The 23,496-nt window shown below is 42.9% G+C and overlaps 1 protein-coding gene and 1 long non-coding RNA gene across 2 annotated transcripts in view; one reads left to right on the plus strand and one right to left on the minus strand.

Moving 5' to 3' along the window:
* Positions 1-2,850: 2,850 nt before the first annotated feature.
* Positions 2,851-8,901, minus strand: TMEM158 (transmembrane protein 158). The gene has a single exon (XM_071429606.1). It carries the CDS (start codon positions 8,678-8,680, stop codon positions 7,700-7,702), a length of 981 nt encoding a protein of 326 aa, XP_071285707.1. The 5' UTR covers positions 8,681-8,901; the 3' UTR covers positions 2,851-7,699.
* A 55-nt stretch (positions 8,902-8,956) lies between these two features.
* The window catches only part of LOC139591225 (uncharacterized), a 39,261-nt gene continuing 24,721 nt past the window's right edge, over positions 8,957-23,496 (plus strand). Inside the window, exon 1 of the long non-coding RNA XR_011679588.1 lies at positions 8,957-10,031. This is a non-coding gene — a long non-coding RNA (uncharacterized lncRNA). The remainder of the gene's footprint in view (positions 10,032-23,496) is intronic.

Raw genomic sequence — 23,496 nt, forward strand, 5'->3', positions numbered from 1 at the left:
AAGATTTCTTACACTTTGGGGGATTCTTTCATATTCTTTTGGATTAATTAGAATCTCTTCCAGTAACATTTATCACTTAGTAATGATTTGTTTTAATATGTCTGCTCACAGCAACAGATATCAATGGGAAAAACATTTCCAGAATAAAGCTATTGCCTGGCTAAATCATGATCAAAATTGTGCAGAATACCTTAATTTAACAACACAAGGCTCTGTACATGCCCTTCAGTGCAAAAATGAACACAGAAGGAATAAAATCATGTTCATGCTTTGCATTTTTATTGTGTTTCACACGCTCAAAAATGCCATATGGAATTTACCTCATTAATCCTTTCACTACCAGTATGACAAGTATAAATATTATTTTGTCCTCAGCTAAAGGGACACAGACAAGTTTTCATAAGGCCTGAACCTCACAAGCCCCTGTCTGAGCTGTACACATTTGTCATCATCTAATAAAAGGAGGGCTGTGGTGAGTTAGCCCGGCCACTCAGCTTTACCAGTAAAGCCAGAGGGCTACTAGACCAACACTTGAAAAATCTGCCATACCTGCTGCTCATCCCCATGGCCCATAATCCAGGGCAGCAGTGTTCACTATCTGCAGAATCCAAGATTTAATTGAAAAGTAATGGGTTTTGGCCCCGTGGCTGCATACCTGACTCGAGTGTGACTTTCAATGCTGGTCCACCCCTAAGTGAGATAATTTCTGCTCTGGCTGTGAGACACCTACCTTTGGTTAGAGCAGAGGGCAGGATGAGGCACATCCTGACATTTCAATTGAGGATACATGGGAAAACTGACATGTGAGGGCTCCCATGATGCACGAGATAGGGTTTTGGGCAGGTGCATGAGTAGAGGGTGATTCATAGGCAGGACTTTGAGAAATTAAGGAGGAAGGAACTCTTCAAGTGGGTCTACTTTTCACTTACTGGAAGACAAAATAACTTAGGTCCCTTGCTCAGTGTCTGGGGCAGATGTGTGGAAGAAGTCCTGTGATGACAGGACTGGTGAGAGAGACAACTTTGCACTTGGGTTTTACCCTCAACACAAGGTTTCCTGTTCATCTTTGCCCTAGAAGTGTCACAGACCAAAGGCATGAAAGGTGCAGTCTGAATGGGTGGGAAGCAGAGTGGAAAATCAGAAGAAAGTGACAGCTTCACCTTCCTGAAGTACTTTTTTAGGGCTTGATCACAAAAGACATACTTGTGGGAAATGTGAAGGCAGAAAATGTCAAGATAAATACATGCTAAGGAAAGAGAGAAGGGAAGAGGGACATACCAAGTGAGAAAGAACAAATCTTAAGAACGATTAATTTTCAATGACAGAAGACAAATGGAGTGAAACTTTGGAAACAATGAAGATAGGCACAAAAACGGGGAAGATTCTGTAGGTAGTCATTAAAGTGTTTGAGTGAGAAAGTATTGGCAATATAAATCAGAATGCCATCCACAGCATTCCAGCACGTATTCTTGTCTGCAGCAGTGGCCTGACCCAGCCTGGGAATGAGCATTGCTTCAGTTCAGGTGGAAAGCTTTAATACAGTCATGATGAACATTCTTGTGTTGGACAATGAGAAGCACATTTTTTACATGGATCAGTGCAAGATGTGATGGAAGAACCACACCCATTCCATAAAAATGGTATTTTAGCTTGTTCCCTTACAACCTCAGAGAACACGTGAAGCATAGAGTATAGCACAGCGTAGAGTAGAATCAGAGCCACAGAATCACAGAATATCCTGAGGAGAAGGGACCCAGGAAGACCACAGAGTCCAGCTCCTGCACAGGACAATCCCAAAAACACACCATGTCTCTGAGAGCATTGCCCAAACCCTTCTTGAACTCTGGCAGGCTTGGTGCCATGACCACTTCCCTGGGGTAGAATAGGAAGCACAAGCATGAGAGTGCTCTGCCATTTCATTGCTTAGCTGCCAGCAACACAGAGAGTGAACTCTCTTTTTATTAATGGTATGGTGGTATCATTTCCTAATTTTTCTTAAGCCCCACATTTCTTTCCAGGCTTTTATTCTCTTTTGCCACTAGCTGTGCCATTTGGGGCCAAAACTGTTATCAGTTGTTCAAGCAAATAACTGAAAAGTTTGGATGTGGAAAGACTGAATATGAAGTTCGTAAACAAGTTCTTAATTCACCTTGTGTCCATTTTCTTTTTTCTCTATGATCTTAAATGCTGTCTTTTTCCCATCTGATATTTGCAACTTCTTTGCATGATGTGCTGGCACATTTTCTCCCTTTTATGCTTTTTCTATGTCTGATTTTTTAAATTCCTCCACAATCTTCTTCTGTATCTCCATTTAAACCACTTCATGTTGCTTAGCAACACCCAGACTGACACCAACAAGGTACAATCCCACTGTTTCTAACAAGTCTCACCTTACAAGGATAACAAACGTGATTTTCCTTCACACTCCTGGTGAATTCACTTCCTGAGAATGGCACAGATCTCTTATTTGTCTCATTAATCTGATGCTTTCTACAACAGCTAAGAACAAGTCAAACATGCAGAAACAAACAGCATTTCATAGGGTATTTGCCTCTTTCAGCTCTGCTCTGTTTTGTTCTGACATTGTTAACCTGCTGAGGTAATACAAAAGTGAAAATACGAGATAATGGTTTAGATCCTGGTTTTCCCTATGTGCAGATACAGGGACTCTGATTGACATATAAATGTTCAAACTGCTACACTCAGTAATGAACCCAAATTTTATAAAAATTGGAGATGTCCACAGATCTAATTAAACACCATCCAGATATTTCCAATAAATATCTTTAATATCCCAAATTTTACACCAGACTGCTTTCTTCCTCAGCACAGTAGAACAGACACAACAAATGGGCTAAGATACTTTTTTATTATTATGATTTACAATTATTTTGGACAACTTATTTAACCAGAACTATTAAGAAGATGGGACAAGAAATACAGTAACTTATCTGTCAAGAGCTGCTATCAGTTCCAAATCATGGAAAATAATTTTTTTCCACAAAAAAATCACATACAAAATCACAATGTGAAACACTCAAATGCACTTCTGATCTTCACTGAAATGTTCAGCTACTTAGGGGAAAAATGGAAACTGATTTTTTTTGTTTAAAAATATGCTTTTAAAAATCAGTTACTGATTAAAAAGATTTTTTATTCTTTGAAATCTGAATACATTTGGGATTTGATATTTACATGTTTCGCCAGAATCATTACAAATGCTTTTTGCAAAGTCAAGGCCTCTCCCTGAAATAGATTGGGGAAAAAATTACATTTATTCTGTAAAATTCCTTGAAAAATAACTGACATTTTCATACTAGCTTCAGAAAGAAGCTAACTTCCAAACTGGCAAGGCCCTACCTTGGACTGAGAAATCCTGGCTTTGGATTTATAAACTACATGTATAAAAACCAAAGAGAAACAAGAACATCATACCTACCCTTACCTCTCTCTCTCTATATATATATCTTCAAAATAAATCCTTTGATCTCCAGTCCTACAAAACTTCAATTAACTATTTGATTTCACTAGGCTTTTGTTTGGCCCCTGGGATCACATAATGTCAGCCCAGGAGATACTTTTATTCAGCAAGCAGATGTCATGATGAATAATACTTCTTCAGCCAACTACAGCTTTTAATTAGGTTTTTTTTAGGGTTTGGTTCAGTAGCCCTTACTCATATTGAGTAACATTCACTGCACAAATATTCCTGCTGTTGCATTAATCATTGAAAGCACTGGTGAACTAAGCCCTGGATAAGTAACAACTCTTACATTTAACCTAGAATGGCAATTTTGCCCCAGATATCCAAATGCCTCCTGACATACAGAAATGCTTGATCATTGACAACCTATTGAGCAACAGTGTGCTTACATAATATATAGCTATTATTACTGTACTACATTTTTTGTATTTTTATTGTTGGAATCAATGTGGCACTAAGTAACAGCAAAACTGTGTCCATGCTAAAACTACCTATTCCTCTATATACTTCCACTTCTAACACATCTGTGAAACACAACTAAGAAAGCAGGGGAGAAAGTAAATTCTGAGGTCTGAATATACAGAAAAAAATTGTACCAGTCTCACACTAGCACACAAGTCTAGTACCTTCTAATGCTGAATGTCAAGGTTGTTCCTGGTTTCTGGCATGAAAAAAAAAAAAATCTGTAATAGAGTTGAATTGAATTTTTAAAAGTAAATCAAGAAACTCCCTCTGTTCCTAGATATCCCTTGCTTTCCAACAAACACTCATATATAAATAAAGTCAGGATAACTTACCAGGAAACACAATCCAACAAATAGTGAAGGGAAACCAGTACTACTTGTTTCTCATCATCCCTTTTCTCACTTCTCCTTTAACTTTCTGTTCTACAGAGTTAGTCCTCCTATGTAGATACATATATACAAATATATGCCCTCCCTGAGTACATAAAGGATTATACATGGTGACTAATATGCTCTCATGCTGACCCTGCTACCAGCTGGTCTTAAAAATAAATCCAAATGAATAAAAAAGGCTTAGAGTCAACTCCAGTTTAGAGACAATAAAGCTCCTCTGCACTCCCAGTGCAGAAGAAAAGAAATAGACATTTCAGTGTCTAAACTTGTAATCTTAAACTAGCTGGCCTGCAGATGTATCATTCCACATTGCCCTGGCCTTGCCTCTTCTAGGTTGCATTCATGTGAAATTCCCATGGATGAAGGCAAAAGTTACTCAAAATTATAGTTTACTTAGACTCATAGTAGCAGCCACAGCTCCAGGAGCAGAGTTATTGGTGCTCGGTGTAACAGGGACTGAAGAAAGCTCACAGTTTGCATAGTGCATTTCCACTGTCTGTTCCTTACAGGAGAAGCCCTGCTGCCACCTCACTGAAACCTGGGGGTTCAGAGAGTTAGATTCAGCCTAAAGCCTGTGCAGCAGGTAATCCCTGTGGCCCCCTGCTGTGCCTTAAACTCCTCTTTAAGGGACAGAAACACGGACTGGTCTCTCTCTGCAAAGGGAACTCATGTGCATGGTCACTGTGATCTAAGGAAACACCTTCCCTAACTCACAAAGGCTCTTTGCACATTGTGTCTGAGATCAGCACTCCCTGAAAACATTGCAATTTTTTTCTGTATTCTGGACAATATTTGCCTTTGGAGTTTGTTTGATGCCATCCCTGTGTTCTAAACATTCATGTCTTAGCAGATTTTTAATAATAGCTCCAGTTACAAGTGTATTTATAGAATAACTATACGAAAATCCCTCTCTTGTATCATGTTTTTTTAAGTGAAGCAGCAAAATATTCTGAGTGTGGCACTGTCTATTCACAAAGTTTGCATTCAAGCTGATATTGACAGAAGTTAGAAAAACAAGCCATTTTGTACCAGTTTGGGTGTTCCACCTGCTACATGTCTGCAAGAATTGAAAAATAATAAGCCTTTAATAACTGAAGTTGCCTGTTTCAGACAGTAACACCATTCCCTTGTTTATGTTGATGCAATTCAGGAAAAAAACCAATATCACATAATCAAAGGATAAGCAAAAAGGAAACAAGGATAAGCAAAAAAGAGATTCCACCCTTGAGTTTAAGCACAGGCTGCCTGCACCACAGTGAGGACTATACATCATGAATTATTAAAGCCAGAAAAATTTCCAGTAAAAATTGTTAACTCTCTGCCTAAATGCATCTCATTCAAAAGATGAAATTATTCCCTAGCATGGCAACTTTTCTGAGGTCTATTCCATATGTAGAACATTTCTCTTGTATCTTCATGTTTTCCTGCTAGCCCTGCCTTTCAGTATGAAGAGGTGTCTCTGTCACACAAGAGACAATAGGCAAAGAATTGCTCTCTAGCACGTCAAATGTCTGATAAGAGTTTGCACGAGGTGGAAATGACACTGTTTTACACATCAAGGAAAGAAAATAGGGGCTCTCTACACTCGGTGTACAGGGGCAGGTGCCCTTTGGATCAACAGGTCAAGGGAGCACTTCCCACAGTGGCCAGATCCTCTACTTTTTGAAAACAATGCCACTGCAATGTTTACTCAAGTGACAACCCCAACAGGAGGATTAACAGGAGGAACAGGGGGTGTGGAGGGAGCCTAGTAACATGGAGCATTTTTAAATCTTGATTTATTTCTGCTGTTTGTCAATCTTTTTCTCTCTTTTTGTCCAGACAGCATACACATAGAGCATGCATTTAGTTTATTTTGTTGTCAGTTAAAAAATATGGGAATCCTAAGAATTCAATCCTTCCAGACTTTCCATCCAGGCATTTCCACCATACATAACAAACACACCAAATGAGCCCCAAGCAAATTCATGTGTTCCTAGCAAATTAAATACATCGATGTTGACCAAAAAATGAGAATTCCTATTGCAAATATTTGTCACTTAGCTCTTATTTTGGTTTTAGAGACTTCAGCTGGACTAATCATGTCTAAGGCAAATGAAACAACTTTTTATAAGGCTAAACAGTTGGAAGTATACAACAAATGATATTTCAGGCTACACAACTGTCTGCTCACACAAGAGAGAAGAAATCTTTCTTCTTTGCACCCTTGCACAGCAGCAGCTGGAATCTAGTTCTGCACTGGCAGCGCCTGCCTTCTCACCCCACAGACTTGCTGTGAGCAACCCTGCAGACTGGTAGATGAAAAAGAGGTACAGTATTACTGTGTCTCCAACAAATACACTGCATCTAAGCTGGTTTTGAGGAATGAACATTGAGCAAGTCAAGAGACTTGCCCCACGCTGTTTAGCACAACTCAGAGTGGGCCTCACCTTCCCAGGACCGAAGCCACCCAACCTCAAACTGAGGAGAAAGCCGTAGTCCGTGGAGATGTGCAGATGAAATTGCTTTGGAGGATCCCTGGCACAGCTGTGCTCCCCACCCCTCTCCACCCAACCCTGGTGTAGACATTCAGACCCACATCTGCTGCACAGATAGGGCAAACACCAGTCAGAAAGGCTCTGGGATTCTCCTTTTGCCACCAGCAGCCCTGGTAACACCATTTCATGGGCAAAGGAGCTTCGTGGCAGGTTCGCAGACAGGAAGGCCAGCCAAACCCTCTGTTCCACCCTGGAGGAAACACACCAACAAAAGGCTACAGTGGCTCCAGAAAGAAAACCTCTGTATTAAAAGCCAAATAACGCGGAGCTACAATAATAAATACACACTATCTCAACCAGGAAATTAAGTGTGAAAGGTTCATTAAAGTTCAGCTTCAGCAGTAACAATATATATACCACATCGCTTCTCCATTCTGTCAAAGAGAGATATCCCTTTCTGTCCATACAGGAAAAACCCGTTCAAACCATACCCTATACAAAAACGCTACTCTGACAACAAATGCAGCCGAATAGGAGGGTCTTTGATTTCCTCCATTGAATTTTTAGGGGGGCTTTTTCTTGCCTTATTTTTTTTTCCCTAGGGGAGGGGGGTTGTTTGGTGGGTTGGTTTTTTTTAAGTTTTTTTGGGTTTTTTTGTTTTTTACTAAAAGGTTCGTTTAAAACGGGTATTAAAGATATAAAACGCGCACATATCATTCGGTCCCCTCGGGGCCGCTGCCCTCGGGGCCGGGCCGGGCGCGGAGGCGGCCCCACGTCCCGCCGCGCACCTGTGGCACGCTGCAAACAAGAAAAACGCGACAGAGTCCGTCCCGCGTCCCTCCACAGCACACGACGAAGAGCAGGGGGGTCACCGGCAGAGGCTACTTGGCGGCGGCGGCGGTGGCGGTGCCGGCGGCGGTGCCGCGGCGCTGCTCCATGCCGTTGGGCAGGAATCCCGCGATGATGGGCACGGGCCAGATGAGGGCGGCCACGCTCCACACGATGATGACCAGAGTCATGAAACACGCCACCAAGGTGGACTCGATGGGCTTGCGGTTCATCCGCCAGCCCGGCTCGCCCTTCAGCTCCTCCAGGCTGAAATCCAGGCAGCAGAAATTCAGCGGCTCCCCTTGCAGCCAGTACTGCCCGGGCTCGGCCGCCGGCGGGTAGGAAAGCGAGGAGGAGGAGGAGGCTGCGGCGGCGGCAGCAGCAGCGGGGGGCTGGGGCTGGGGCTGGGGCTGGGGCGCGGTGCCCCGCAGCCGCCCGACCCGCCGGCTCCGCACCCAGCTGCAGCCCACGCAGAGGCGCAAGTCCTGCTGGGCGCCGCCGGCCGCCAGCCCCAGGTGCTCGATGAGCAGCGGCGGCCCCACGCGGTGGAAGGCGGCGGAGAAGAAGGCTCGCCCGTGGCTGTTGGTGGAGAAGAGCAGGAGGTCGCACTGGATGCCCAGCGGGCGGCTCCAGCGCACCAGCAGCGAGCTCAGCATCTGCCGCTGCACGCTGATGTTGCAGTGCGGGTCCTCGGCGGGCTGCGGCTGCCCCTGCGGCTGGGGACGCTGCTGATGCTCCTGCCCCGGCTGCTCCTGCCCCGGCTGCTCCTGCCCGGAGGCGGTGGGAGCGGAAGGGAAAGGCTCTTGGCTAGGGGCAGCCGGCGTGCCCGGGCTGTCGGTGCTGCCTTCCTCCTTGCTCGTTGCCCCGTCGAGGTCCATCTCGAGGCTGGCCAAGGAGCGGGAGGAGGAGTTGGCAGGGGGCAAGAAGAGCTCCTGCTCCTGCTCCTCCTGCCCGCTGGCAGCCGGCGAGGGGCTCCAGCCCTGGCAGGGCGGCAGGCAGGCGGCCAGCAGTGCCGGGAAGAGCAGCGGCAGCATGGCATTAACTTACAGCCGGAGAGGAGGGAGAGGAGGAGGAGGAACGGGAGGCTGCATGGCGCTGCCGGCTGCCATCCGGGAAAGGAGGCACAGCGCTCTCGCCGAGCGAGCGAGAGAAAGGGAAGGAGGGTGGAGGCAGGCGAGGGGGTGGGAGCGGGGCTGGGGCTGCCGCGGCGACGAGCCGAGCGAGCCGGGAGCCTCGGTGACGGCAGCGGCTCCCCCCTTCCCCGCCTCCTCCGCCCCCGGCCCGGCCCGGCCCGGCAGCGCCCCGGCGGGGGGAGCCGAGCCGAGCCCGGCGGAGCTGCCCCGGGGCAGCCGCGCTCCCTGCCCCGGGGCGCGGGCCGGGGCGGCCGCCGCTGTCCCCTCAGCCCGGACCGTCCCTACACAGAGGGGGGGACGTCCCCCTCTCCCGCGCCGGGCCCCCGCGGCCGTGTCCGAGGCGAGAGCCGGAGCCTCCCAGCTCCAGCCGCCGCCTCACCCGCGGGGGCTGCCGTGGGGACCGGCGCTCCCCCCCCTCGGTGGGCAAGCGGAGGGAAAGCGGCTGGCACCGGGCAGCGCCCTCCCGCCGCCGCCGCCTCGGGCCGGGGCGCGGATCCGGGAACAGCATCCAGGAACCGACTGCACACGCTTTCACTGCGACTTTATGGGAAGGGGACGCGACGGGACGGGACAGCACTGGGGAGACGCGGAGAAGGGGAGTTTAAACTCGGTGCCTGCGTTCTCCACAGCGGTGCCCTCCAACCTCGGCCCCAGGATGTGCCTGGCCTTGGACTGCAGGCATCCCACCCATCCGACGGGCGCTGTCGGTCCTTGTAGCAAAGATTTAAGCGAGGAATCTGCTTACAAGCAGCACAAAGCTCCTAAGCGCGGTAGCCGTGAGATCTGGCAGCGTTTTTGAATCGCTGCTTTACAGGCATGGTATTTATAAACAGACCAGATAGTCAGGCTTGTTTCGTGACCCTGTGCTAGTTACAGTATTACTCTTGACACGGTTTGAGGCTTGCTGTGTTTCAGTTTGACACACGGAGCCTCGGGGAGGGCCAGAGTTAATGACATAAATACTGAAGGTTTCTTAGTCTTTACTTGGAGCAGAGGATGGGATAGAGTTACATTATTCAGGCAAGCATCCAGAACTGAGACTGTTTCCTTTGTGTTTTCAGCCCTTTTTTGACAAATAGAGATGCAAAAGGGGTACACTAGTCTTTCCCAAAGGATAGAATTAAAGTCCATAAGGCTCTTCTTTGAGATTGGCATTGGTCCCATGTCAGACGTGTTCCCACATCCAAGTAACACATGGACACATTCTCACTTGAAAAATGAGTTCCTGTAATATCAGCTTCAAGTCCTTCAGGTGAGTGAGGGTAGTGAATGAGGGTAGAGAGTGAATTTTAAATTTTATGTTATTCAACATGAATGAAGGTAGTGAGTCAGTTTTCTTTTAAAACCTGTGCCTACATATATCATGACAAAATCCATAATTGTTTGCCTCATATTCAAAAGATATCTGAGCAGCAAAATGTGTTTGTGTTTAGTCCCAAATTTGTCTAAAGAGTACTGGCTACCTATAGTTTGCCTTACTATAGAGAAAGATGCCTGATGAAGTGTTTAAAGCAAGCTGTCTGCTTCCAGTTCTGGGCTCATGCTCAAATGTTGCAGTACAGTTAATACCTTTCTCAGTGTCTCTCATTTTAGAGTTCTCTGATATTTTTTATTGCCTGTTGAATGTGTCTCTACATGCATTTCTTGATGTTGTTTGTCATGTCCACACTCCCACGCATTTGTGGGGCTATAGTAGTAGTATTTGTGGGGCTATGGTGGGGCCAGATCAGATTAAGAGAGGGTCAGTGTGTAGCAAGTAATGCCAAAACTGTGTGGCCACTGTGTGCACAAATTACATTGCATTGGGATTTTTGGCACAAAGGACTGGAAATGAAACTAAGCCTCATAAATAAGATTTAGCTCCTGAACACTGTTGCAGTATGTGGGTGGCAAATGTTCTCAGGCAGAGCTTCATTTCTTTTGGTTTCCACTCCCAGCATCCAATTGAATGTAGTCAGGGGTATTTGTGAAGAAATTCGAGGGGGGAAGACTTGAGCTAAGTTTCTTTTTCTGCAAGGAAGGATAACCTGCCACAGAAAATTTAAATGCATTCAGCATAATTTAGACCTCCATAGCAAAGAGCTAAAAGACAGCAACATATTTCAGGCTGGAGATGCATGGGTGTCTCATACCTATTCCTGTTCATCAAGGAATGATTGACCAAGTGGGTGGAAGAAGCAGAAAGTGTGTTAGATCATTGATTGAAAGGCACTGTCCAGCAGGGCCCTTTACAGATACTTTATTTCTAGGTCTACCATATATAATTAATCTCTGCATGGATTCAGTCATTCAAAGAGATAACAGCACACTTGAAAACTTTGTAAGCAGAATTATTATATAGCTCCATTCTGTTGTTTTCAGCCATAAATCTCAAAGAACAAAGTAGTTTTATGGCTGAAGCATAAAGATATTGGGGGCCAGACAAAGGTGACCTAGATGTCACAGGCAGATCAGAGTGTAGGTTTTGCAGGTTTGATTCTATAGATATAACTAGAACTATAATGTGTACCATAGGTCACGGTAGCATTTGACAGTATGGTAGAGGAGGTGTGAAGTGGGCTATAATGATAAAATTTTAGAAGGGAATAATGAGGCAACAAGACAGTAGGAGTTTCATGAGACAGACTGCAGAGCTGTTGGCAGGGTGAAGACTAATAGTAAAGGATGATCAGAATCTTTGGAATTGTTTTAGTGACATTTTAACTAAGCATTTTTAACAAAGTGTTGTTTGGGAAATACTTCAAGTAAGATGAAATCAAGAATAAGTATTTCTGCCCAAGTACCCTTAAATTTGCTTCTCATGAGGGTGCTGTTTCAGAGCCTCAAATCTCATTGTAGCTTGTGAAGATTGATCCTAAGCAGGTGCTGATTCCAGAAAGAAATCTGTAGTTGCATTCAAGTCAAAAGCTTGTGATGCTCAGGCAGCGTTTGTCAATCGAGCCAACTCGTGTTGCTCTGCACTGAGGAAAGGGAGTAACTGTGTAACTTTTCTTGACAGTGGATATGCTTTTGAGGTTGTCATTTCTGAAAGGAGTTGCATGTGGGAGAGAAGACAGGAAAGGTAGTGGAGTACAGTGTTGGGTATGCAGCTGTAACATCACAGAGATATTTTTCTGTGGAAAGACTCCTGCTGTCAATTTCCAGGGGAAAAGATGTTGGGAGCAAGTATAGTGATGCATTACCAATCCCTGTAAAAGTGTCAGGTAAATAAGGAGAATTTCACAGTCAACAGCTGGAGAGGGAGGCTGGGCCAGGAGAAAGAAGTTGGTACTTGAGTCCTCTCAGAAAAAAAGGAGTTTCAATTCTGTGAAAGGAGTAGGATTAGATCATCCTGGGAATTCTTCTGAGAGATCTACTTGTTCCTAGATGAGGAAAAATGTTTCTGTGATACAATTTAGAAGGCTTGGTTGGCTAATGGTTTCACAGTTGATGTGGAGGGAGAGTCTCAGAATAATGCAAGGAAGTGATCATGTAATGTCTGTGGAATGTATCTTTTAAAGATCCATCAATAATCAGGGGTTTGCTGGTTGAGGAAGGAGCTAAGGGATGTTTCATACTGCCCATCAAGGTGTTTCTTTGATTGTAAGTACAGTAATCAGGACTTTAACTCTCCTCCTTTTTGCTTGGTATTCTTGTGGATTTGCCAGAAATTATTTGTGATGATATACTTAAAGGCCACTGAAGCTTCTGAAATAGATAACAGAAGCTGTTCAGGCTAAGCAGCTTGCTACTGCTACATCATGTCAGAATGATTTATCTGCAGAGAACAGAGATCATGTGCTGCACACAACAAACCAGGGGTTTGTACGACTCTTTACCTGGATAGCAGAAGCCCAGACAAAGGGAGCAGCCAATTGGCAAGCAGGCCAACAACAAGGGCATAATCTCTCCAGAGAAGTCAACACATCTCTCTCAGTAAAGGCACTAAGCTCATCGTTTCACAGGCGTTTCTGTCAGCAGCAGATTCTGCCTCTGCACCACCCTCTCAGTTAAACAAACAGATGTCCCTGAAGCCCTAAAATGACCCACGTGCAAGAGCTGGGGCAGATGACTGCAATTTTAAAATAACTTTGATCATCGTGCCCTATTTAATTAAAAAACTGTAAACATTTTCAGCCCAGCTTTAACCAGTCTTTAACCCCTTATCCAGATCACCACACACTCCTGCAAGAAGCTGTACCTGCATAGCTGAGGGAGTGAGGCAAGGGAAGGGGTTTTGAGCAGTGATGGCCAGGGCTGCCTACTGGATACTGGTGTGGTTCCCATGGTCTGCAAGCCACAGAGATGATGGAAGAGTGGACCAAGGGAAAGCCACCACCAGTCAGGGCTCCTAGAAGGAGTACTGAAGAGGAATTACCCATGGGAATTGCTATAAAGTGGAATCCATCTGTTAATACAATTGCTAGAAATCAGGAAAACATTTTCAGAGCATCAGTGGGTATCAGTAAGGTAGAGGGCCTGCTAAATGAGTGCTCTGGGAGCTTTGAGGCCTGCTTACAAACTCATCTTTGGTATCCCACTAGACTGTGTGTTGTACGAGCACAGACTAAAAACACTGTTTCAGTTCTAAAGATCAGTGTGAAATATATGCAGAGAACGCTAACAGGAATGCATTAATAGACTTCCAGAACTTTTTTTGTAACATGCTTTATATAGGTTGAGGCTTTTAGACAAACATCAAAGGGAAAAAAAAAGGGGAAAAAAAGATTCTGTGGGAATGGGTATAAGAGAGTAAACAAACTTTGCACCTCCACAGTTCAATGTGATCTTGATGTAATCACAAAATATAATACCCCCCACCCCATATAGGTTGGATAGGTTTAGTTTCCTTACAAAGAGTGTTAAATGCAGTGCTTTCATGTATTCCATTTATACAATGAAGTTTTTAAGATCAGATTTAACATGAAGCAGTGTGTTGCAGACATCTTTTCATGAAAAATCCTTTCCTTAGGATTTTTCCTCCTGAGAAGCTGAGAGACCTCAGGAACAAAATGTAAACAATGGTTATCTGCTGCTGTGGAATGCAACAGGTGGGTCTGTGATTGGTCTCATAGAGTTGTTTCTAATTAATGGCCAATCACAGTCAGCTGGCTTGGACTCTGTCCAAGACACAAGCCTTTGTTATTAATTCCTTTCTATTCTTAGCTAGCCTTCTGATGAAACCTTTTCTTCTATTCTTTTAGTATAGTTTTAATGTAATATATATCATAAAATAATAAATCAAGCCTTCTGAAACATGGAGTCAGATCCTTCATCTCTTACCTCATCCTAAGACCCCTGTGAACACTGTCACAGCAGTGTTCCAGAAGACTGGATTCATGTTCTTGCCTAGGTTCCTATTTGCAGGTTGATCAAAACCCTCACTCATGTGGGACTTCCTCCCAATTGAATTTCTAAAGCTAAGGCAAGATTGAGCCCTGGACTATATTTATTTTTTCTTGTAACTACCACGCTTGCTTATTTTATATTTTATTGGCCAGGAGCCAGGCTATATTTATAACCTATTTGCCTCATATTTATCTCACCAGCCAAACTATCCAGTGCTGGAGCTTGGCTGAAACTGGCAAATTTAGGATCTGATATGTTGAAAAGAATAAAAAAAAGAATCCATATTAAATGGTGCAGGTAGAGAGAGCAGCAATCTGGGTCATTTTAAAAAAAACTTGTATAGGACTAAAGGGCAATGTAAGAACTTTGATCCCACCAGATACACATTGCAGGACTCAGGCTTAGTTACTACCAGTTGCTAAAGGCCATTGTAGTGTGGGTTTGACCAGGTGTCAGACTTCATGCGTTCTTGAAGCACAGATGTTCTGAATATCTAAATGATCCCTGGGATTCTGAGCAAGCCCTGAGGTGTCATAGCCATTCTCGAAGGAAAAGAGATCCAGTAAAGCAGTAGTTGTTTAATACCAGTGCTGTGGAGGTAGCAGGAATGGAAAAACATTTGGTGTGATTACATATTAAATTGTTCTGCAAAATATTTGTACATAAAATAGCATTGCTTAATGACTATTTTATGAGTTTGCCTTTGGAAAATCTAAACATTTACTACAATAATACATTGAAAAATAGCTCCCTGGGAAGCATTTAATTCTACAAATACTTTATTTCCCAGCCTGTTCTGAACACGGCTCTAGGGCTTGTCTTTACTGTTATTTATCTCTGTAGAGAAAATGAGACAGGTGAAAAAGTCTGGTATTAGTCTGCACGAAGCACATGTGGGTTTGGTGCTTACATCCAGTGTCGCCTCAGTAGCTCAGTGGCTCTGAAGTGCAGCTGTGAAATATAGAACCTTGCTTCCCTCTGAAGACACTTGGACTGTGAAGCAATCCTGCTCCAGAGGAGAGGAAGACAAGCTAGTTCACAGGCCATTTGAAACTTGCTTTGTCCTACAGAAGACACACAAATGCATGACTCTGTCAATGGCAGTCTATATCCTAAGGAACTTTTCCCAAAAATAAGTGCAAATAAGAGAATCTGGGTTCAGGAGATCCTGTATGCAGCTCCTTAGCCAACCCTGCAGCAGCCCTGACCATCCTCAGTCTTTCTGTTACTAGCTGGTTCATCAGTGCTCTATGGTACAGGACAGACATTGTAAGGGAGTCTACAGCATGGACTTAACTGGTTTCCCTGCAGGTTTTTGTCCCCAGCCATAAAAGAAAGTGTGGAATAAAGAAGGAAAAGTGGAGGCTGCAATCAACAAAGTGAGGGTGGGTGGAAGGATAACAAATCAGAACTGGTATGAGGCATGATTAAATTGTGAAAGGCTTTGAAAGTGAGAACAAGGAGTTTGCATTTGGAGCAGGAAAAGAGGAGAAATGACAAGAGGACTGTGGAATAAAAGTGATGTGCCCATATGAATGAACAGCTCCAGATGGTGTAGCCAGAGAGGAGATTACAAAAGGGAAGATGTACAAGCCTTGGCTAGGACTTTCAGCAGAGCAAGCTGAGATGAATTGTGATACTTTGGAGATACTGCATGAAACAAATCAGTGACATTTGAAGTATACTAGCATCAACAGCATCAGTAAAATTAGCAGTAAAAGCTAAACTCCTCTTTGCCTCCAGACTGCGTATCAACACCTTAGACTGGGTCTCTCAGAGCTGCTGTAAGCTGTTGGCATGCAGAAACAGACTGAAATTCTGAAGCAGCACACAGGTACCACTTGCTGGTCAGCAGAGCAGTTTTATGTGTGCCCTGTTATGTGCCTTGCTGGCTGTCCCTTCTCCAGTGAGACACTTTTGCTGTACATCAAACAGGAAAAGAGATTCATCTCCCTCAGTGAGTCAGCAGAACAGCATTAACTCTTTGTGGAAGTGTCAGTGCCAGTGAGTGGGGCTGAGTCATCCAAGCATATACAGCTAGCCTGATCCCCACCCATTCCTTCAGCTGGGGAGCAATCCTGAGCTGCCAAAGACAAGGTGCTAATATTGCCCATTCCACTCATCAGTCCAGCATCATTATTATTTGCAAAACAGCAGACAGTTTCTAATGTCATAATCAAAAAACGGTCAGCTGTTTCTGAGTTAGATAAGAACCAGATTTAAAAAGAAATAAAATATTCTTAATTTCCAGGAAATTTGCTTGCTTACACAGTTTATTTTCCCAGCAATGGCCACAATCAGTATGAGCCATAACTAGTCATTCAAACCTCAAGACTTACACCTTTGCTAAGCTGAAATAACTTCATGGAAGTCAAGAGAGTCAGAGCTTTAATTCCCAACTTTTAAAGAACTCCTGTCCTAGTCCAACAAAGCCAGCATATGAACAAGGTGGCTGATTGCTTTCAGCAGGACCTTGCACTCACAAATGCTGTTCTGTATGGCATTACAGACTCACCTCTAGTGCAGGGGTAAGCAAGTAAGAACAAATTCCTGTAAGCCTGATGCATTGAACAAGCAGCAGAGGAACACCAGCTCTTCAGAGAAAAAGATTTTCTATTTTCATGCAAATGTTCCCAATGTTCTGAAGCAGAAGGAGATGCTTAGAAAATACGTGCAGTACAAACTGCTTGTACTCTAAGAGTTTCGTATTCACTCAGCATTACCTGTGCTTTCCACGAACTAATAATCACAAGACAAGTAGGAAATATAGCCTCTGATATTTTGTGCCTGGTTCTTTGCTGAACTGACCAGGTTTAGGTGTGCCTGGATATTTATGATATCTTGGCTTGATTCTGTAAATTAAAGAGGGATGCATCTCAGCCCAAAGATTTTTATCTTAAATTAGTTTGTGGGATTTCTTGCTTAAACCATCATGTCAAATGCTACTGTTTCTAGTTTACACAAGTCCATCACCCACATAATTTCAATTGCCCTTGGCTCTTTTTACTGTGTTTCTGTAGAAAAAGAACTAGAGCTGACAATTGGGTTTTTATCCTCTCATGAAGGCTGGTAAGTGGTAATCTGTTGTAACTGTATTCAGGCTCCTCTTCTTGAGCTCTAGCTATGAAGGAAGGCTTTGTTTCTCTTCTCACCTATACCCATATACTGTGCCCTAATTCTGCTGTAGTCAGCAAACTGTGCTGGTGGAACTGCTATGGCCCCCTGGTTTCCAGGCTCTGTTATACAAATCCCAAACTCACAGTTATGAAAAGGTAACATATTAATATTTGTGCTTTTGGTTACATCCATTGTAGTTGGATAAAATCATAGACATAAAAATAGGATTTAAAAATAATCCTCTGTATTCTTATTGCAAGACAGGAAAATTTAATTAGTCTCCATGGGATTTGCATGTGCCGTGATGGTCAGGGATGCCGACACCACTGGACCTCTAGAATAAAGTGGATAATCTGAGAGAGAGTTTATAATACTTTACATAGCCTAATGCCTTATGAGAATATTATTTCCATTGTGTTGTCTGCATATTTAAATGTTGAATTAGCTTTCATCCCTTACATAAAGTACTCACTGGCTACATTTGCTTTTTCATGCCAGATCAATAGTATCTGCAAGCAGCGGGTTAGATCAAAATCTGTTTTCCCAGCTTTACTGCATATGTACAAGGGCAATGCCAGAAGAGAAAGTACTCTATTCCACCGGGAAACAGTTTGCTCAGAAATTTGATTCAGGATTACCTGACTATCCTGGTTTAGAAGTTCCTCCATTTCCTTTCTGTTAACTGCTGTTCATGCTTTCGCGTTGGATTTTGATGCCTATCTCCTGACACTGATGTCTGCCAGTACACATATTCCTGCCTATAGTAAAACAGATGGCTTCTCTGTGCTACAAAGTGAAAGATGTTAATCCACTGATCATGACTTCTGAAGTATCTCTGCATGGATGTCAGAGCCTTTATGTGCAGTGCAGTATATAATATGTACAATGTAACAATATAACTTTTTTTTAAACCCCATTATAATTCTTGGACTTTCTGTTTTCTTTGCTGCATTATCATCCCTGTAGGGATTTTGTTTTCTGATACACTGATGTCAAATCCAGAAGGTTGGACCCTGACTCACAAGGCTGCAGAAGTTTCCCCAGGCAGCACGGGTTTTCTGCCTGCAGTATCTGAACCAATATTCCCAGTCCTTCTCTTCTATGACTTGTATCTACCAGTTCTGAGACAGCCTAATTGGGACTCCAATATCTCTCACTGGGCAAAGTGACCTGTTTTAGTTCATTTTCACATTCTGCCAGCAGCTCTGCTTAAATGGGCCTACTGGGTGGCTGGTCCTAGGAGATGAGGAGCACAGTCTCAGTTTAGGGGCATTTTTATCTCACTTCTATTCTCCTTGTTTCTAGCCTACAAATTGGAAGACAGATTTGCTGTGTCGATAGTGAAGAGAAGGAAGCTGCAGGAATGTTAAGCAGAGGTAGTTGCTTATTAAACTGGTAATTGCATAAGAGGAAACACAGAACTCAGCCCCATATTTTAACAAAAAAGAGTTGTGCCTTGCAGAGAAAATCATGTTATATGAACAAAATCAGGAAAAAGTATGCAGCATTAGTGTTACTTTGGCAGAAATTTTAGGTTTTATGTGGTCAGAGGAAGTGGGTATCAGGCTCTCCAGCTGTTCTCCCTGTTGTCATGTACGCCAGTAGCTGGTTTTCTCTAGAGATTTTACAAATGCTGATGCTATTTTTGTCCCATAATTTTATACCTTTGAACACACACATAAGGAACAAAGATGAGTTTAATGAACAGGACTCACTGAGGCTCTACTGATAAGTGAAAATTATATGGTTAATTTTGTAGCATTGCTTCCTTATTCAAAATAGTGTCTTTAAGCATAAAATATTGACATGATATGGTATAAGGATTTCCCCAGTGGTAAAAGAAAATTATATCATTTAAGCAAAACTGTCCATATAATTTGAATCTGAGGCATGACTGACACAGGTGGTCTTTTGGCAGTCCTTGGAAGAAAATTGACACAAGAACTGAGGGGTTTTTTTGTGTCACTCTTGAAAAGAAGAGCTTGAGATATGTTTGAAAAAGGCATCTTCAAGGCAAGAAAAAACAAAAAAACCCAAACAGTTTCAAGGCAGTAGAGCTTCTTTTGTGAAAATGCTTGTTTACTATTATTAGAACTGGTTTAGGGTGAGGCCTCTTCCACAGGCCATTCTGACCTTAAATAAATGACTATAAAATCATTCTGAGGTAGAACTGAAAAATTAAATTCCTCAGGAAATTAAAATTTAAAATAAATTTGTTTCCAAGCTATGGAAATAAGGATTTTAAGGAGCTGGCTTACTACTTTCATGTCAATAACAGAAACTGCTTTGTGCCAGCTGTACTATCTTGATTAATTTTGCATAGACTTTTCATCAAATTAATGTCTCAAATATCCCACATATGCAATATCATGTTTATATATTATCTAATTATTTAATACAAAATACAGAAGATAATACATACAAAAGCCAACGATCAAGCAATAACACCAAAAGCTTTTTATTAAACTAAGCATTTCTACAACATCCCAACAGAACTAAAAAGGTGAGAGGGTTGGCTACATCACTGAGAACTGAACTAGAAAGTTGCAAGTTGTCATTAAATGGTTTGATTTCAACAAAGACATATTTTGTACCAACTTTAGGGGTCGTGCCTTTGGCTCATTTACACACCTAACACTGCCCTGATTATCAGCTTTGTTAGAAAAATCCTTGTAGAGATTTTACATCTGGTCACTCACAGATGGTCAGATTCTTCTAGTCCTCATAATATACTGTGTCCAGTGTGCCAAGGCTACAAAAAGGTATGGATAGGAATGCTAAACAATTTATTCCAAAGGCTAGATTACAAGGTTTACATCAACATCATCCTGTTTGTTTTGACAGATTTCTGATTAAGACAGGAGACTGGAGAGGTCTGAGACCATAAATTCATTTGCAATATGGCCAGGCACCTGCTGAAATAATGGTGTTCTCTGTGATTTCAGAAGTAATTTTTTGGGTCACATTTTTCAGCTACTAGAAACTGCTTTTGAAGTCAAATCCCTTCAAAAAGTATTTGTTTCACAAAAAGTATTTACTCCTGTGTCCCACAGGGACTGTCAGCACTAAATAAAGATCTCCAGGGGCTCACCACTGAAGCTAATCACTTTTTATATAAATGCCATACCTGTAGTATGACTGCACCTGGATCCATTCAGCTCTCTTCGAAGGACTTACAAGAGGTACTAGAAAAATATATGGATGATAACTTTGGCAGTGCTCTTATACATAGGTCGCCCATGAAACTATTCCAAGAGTTGAATGCCTATACCTGAGGCAGGAGGACCCCATAAATACACATACACTTATATCTGTATTGTTTATCTGTATCTGTATATCTACAGATATAAGATAATATTATGTTCATATGAAAGCTTATTTTCATTTTCCCATGAGTTTTCTATAAAAGTCAGACCGAAACTGAGCAATGCACTGAGTAATTTTGAAGTTCATTGTAACAACTGAGCTCTGAATGGGAGGCAGTTCCTGACCTTCTGTATTCTGTCCCCAGTGGGGTCTAGTGAAAGACCCTGGAGAGGTCAGAAAAGATCCTGGAGTGAATCCTAATCCTTTGAGCAACCTGTCTGGTAACTGGGCAGAACAGGATGCTTCATTCTGCCACTTCTTCCTCCATCTTCAACCTGTGATGGCAAACATCTGGGAATATGTCCTGCATTTTGCTCTATACGAGCAAGAACAGCTAAGAACAGAATAAGCAAATTAGAAGGGACCACTGGACCACTTAGTCTGACCCTCTGCTCTAATCTGGGTCATCTAGAGCAGATTGTTCAGGGCCATGTCTGGTCAGGTCTTTAATGCCTCTGAGGATGGAGATTCCACAGCCTCTCTGGGCAACCTGTGCCAGTCTTTTACCATCTTAGATGGAATTTCCTTTATTTCAGCATGTGCATATTGCCTCTTGTCCTTTAACTGTCCTTTAACTGAGCTACAACTCAGTGGATGTCACTACAGCACCTAGCACAAGGACAGCTACTTTTGGGGATGTCTGTGGGTGCTTCTGTAGCCCAAAAAACCTCTACAGAGAAACAGCAGCAATAGTCATGCGGGATTTCTCCCCCCAACAATTCCCAGAGGGTTCCTGTGCTTTTTTGATTAAATTTAATAAATAATTCATCTGACACCATAGCCATTGCTCAGGATGAGCTCAGTGCTGATGGAGTGGGAGCTAGGTGCATCACCACACAGGAGCAGTGTGAGTCCCCTTGGGTGCTGGAGCTCCTTCTGCGCAGCCAGAGGGGAGTGAAAGACAAAGTGAGCCTCAGGCACTGGAGCAACAATTCATACCTTTGTGGGGCAGGAGACCTTCTGCTGGACACTTGCACCCCACTTTGGCAGCTGGAGGCTCTGCAGAGTGTGGAGGGGCAGGCTCAGTATTCTTCTCTCTCCATCCTTTGCCTGAAGTTTGCCATAAAGGTGAAACTGAGCCTCATTTGTCAGGAAAGAATGAAATGATCCCTAAGGTTACCAAAGCACTCAGAGGCCCTTTGGGAAGAAAAGTGCTACGTAAATAGAAGCTGATTCCTACAGGTTATTAATAGATGTATCTGCAAAAGTAATGTGAAAACTACAAAGGAAGGATCATTCTGAATTAAATTACCATAATTTTTTTCATTGCTGCCTCTTTTCAGGAGACCTGGATTATACTGCCAACAATGACAGGTTTGAATAAGAGACAGGGTTTGTGTGGGCCAGAGGTGGGAACGGAGAAGGAGACTAATTATATCTTTTTTTAACCTTTGTATGCAGCTGGGCAGGATAAAAATGAATTATGCAACCAGCAGCTGAGCTGTTATCCCAGTGGAGGCAGCAAAATGTTTCCCAGGTCATCTACAAACATGATCTAACCTGTCCCATTTCTTCTGGAACTAACCACTTTACAAATCATTAAATAAAATTGGTGTTTTCTGCATGCTTCACCTAAAGGTCACGTAATTATCCTATGGACAAACCAAACAGATTTTTCTTACATGCTCTTACCTCAACAATGCAGAGGGTGAAGAGCAAGCCCTGATGTGGTCTGGGAGAGCTAGAAGTAGCACTCTTCAGTGCACCTTTGGAACCCACGTTTAACAGACTAAAGATGATGGCACTGCATTTACAGTCACTCAGATGTATAATTTGAAGAATTTTGTGTGGCCCTTATTTCAATTTTAATGCATGCTTTGATGTGAAGCTTTGTTCAAAAGTGAGAAATGGATGGGAAGGTGTAGAGGAGCCTTTAATGCCTGTAATACTCAGCAAAGTAGCAGGTGTCTGACCAAACTTTCTTTGCAGGCAGAAATTATGGAGAAATGGAGGAATATGTTCCCATGAAGTAAGAACTCTCTTCTCTCTGCTCCTTGACTTTCCTGCCCAAAATTCCATTCAAACTACAATTCAATCTAACTGGTCTATTTCTGATATGCTGTAGCTTTACCACTTCAAAGGTGGTCTGGCATGAATTGGAGGATATCCCAAAGAATTTGACCCTCCAGTCTTGAATTTTTGCAAACTATTCACACCCTTTTGCAGCATCAAAACACTGGGTCTGTGTCCCACAGCAAATTAAAACTGTGTGAAACAAAGGGCTTGTTATGAACAGAACTTTTATGTTTTGCTCTGCAACACTTCAGCCTTATCAGACTTGAAGTCTGGAGGCTAAATGAAGTGTCTGTGAGATCTGAACCCAAATTCTGCCACGTTTTGTATCAGTTTTCCTAGTTCTAATTTGGTCCAGTATAGGATTTATTAAGAGTGATCCAAGACACTAAAAGGCTTTAAGACTTGCAGCTTTACCAATTTACCAAATTGGTAAATTTGAATTCTTTAAATTCTTGAACCAAATTCAAGAATTTTGGCTACTTCTTTTTATTTGCACTCTTTTTTCCCTCAAGGAAATAGCATCAATTATGGCTTTATTTTGAAAAGAGAGTAAAGAATATGATGCATTTGTTTATTATTGACTTACAGAGAAGGGCAATATATCGCAGGAATAGCTGTGCCTGATGGTGTAGAAAAGACTCTGATAGCTTAAATCTTCCTGTGGATAACCTGATACCCCAAAGATGAGTTTATGCCATTTCTTTGTCTTAAATAGTGTAAAAAAGCAAAAACTGAAGTGGAAATACTGTACTGAATAAGTTACAAGAGAAATTCTGTTCCTGGAAGCTCACATTTTACTGAACTGAGATTTCCCCCCATGCTTCCCCTATATAATTTGTGGCCTTTTTGGTATTTGCTGTCAAGACTCTGTCACTTTGCAACTATTTAAA

This window comes from Agelaius tricolor, unplaced genomic scaffold (assembly GCF_023055355.1).
Source record: "Agelaius tricolor isolate 1412-34295 unplaced genomic scaffold, bAgeTri1.0.p SCAF_6, whole genome shotgun sequence".
Classification (NCBI taxonomy): domain Eukaryota; kingdom Metazoa; phylum Chordata; class Aves; order Passeriformes; family Icteridae; genus Agelaius; species Agelaius tricolor.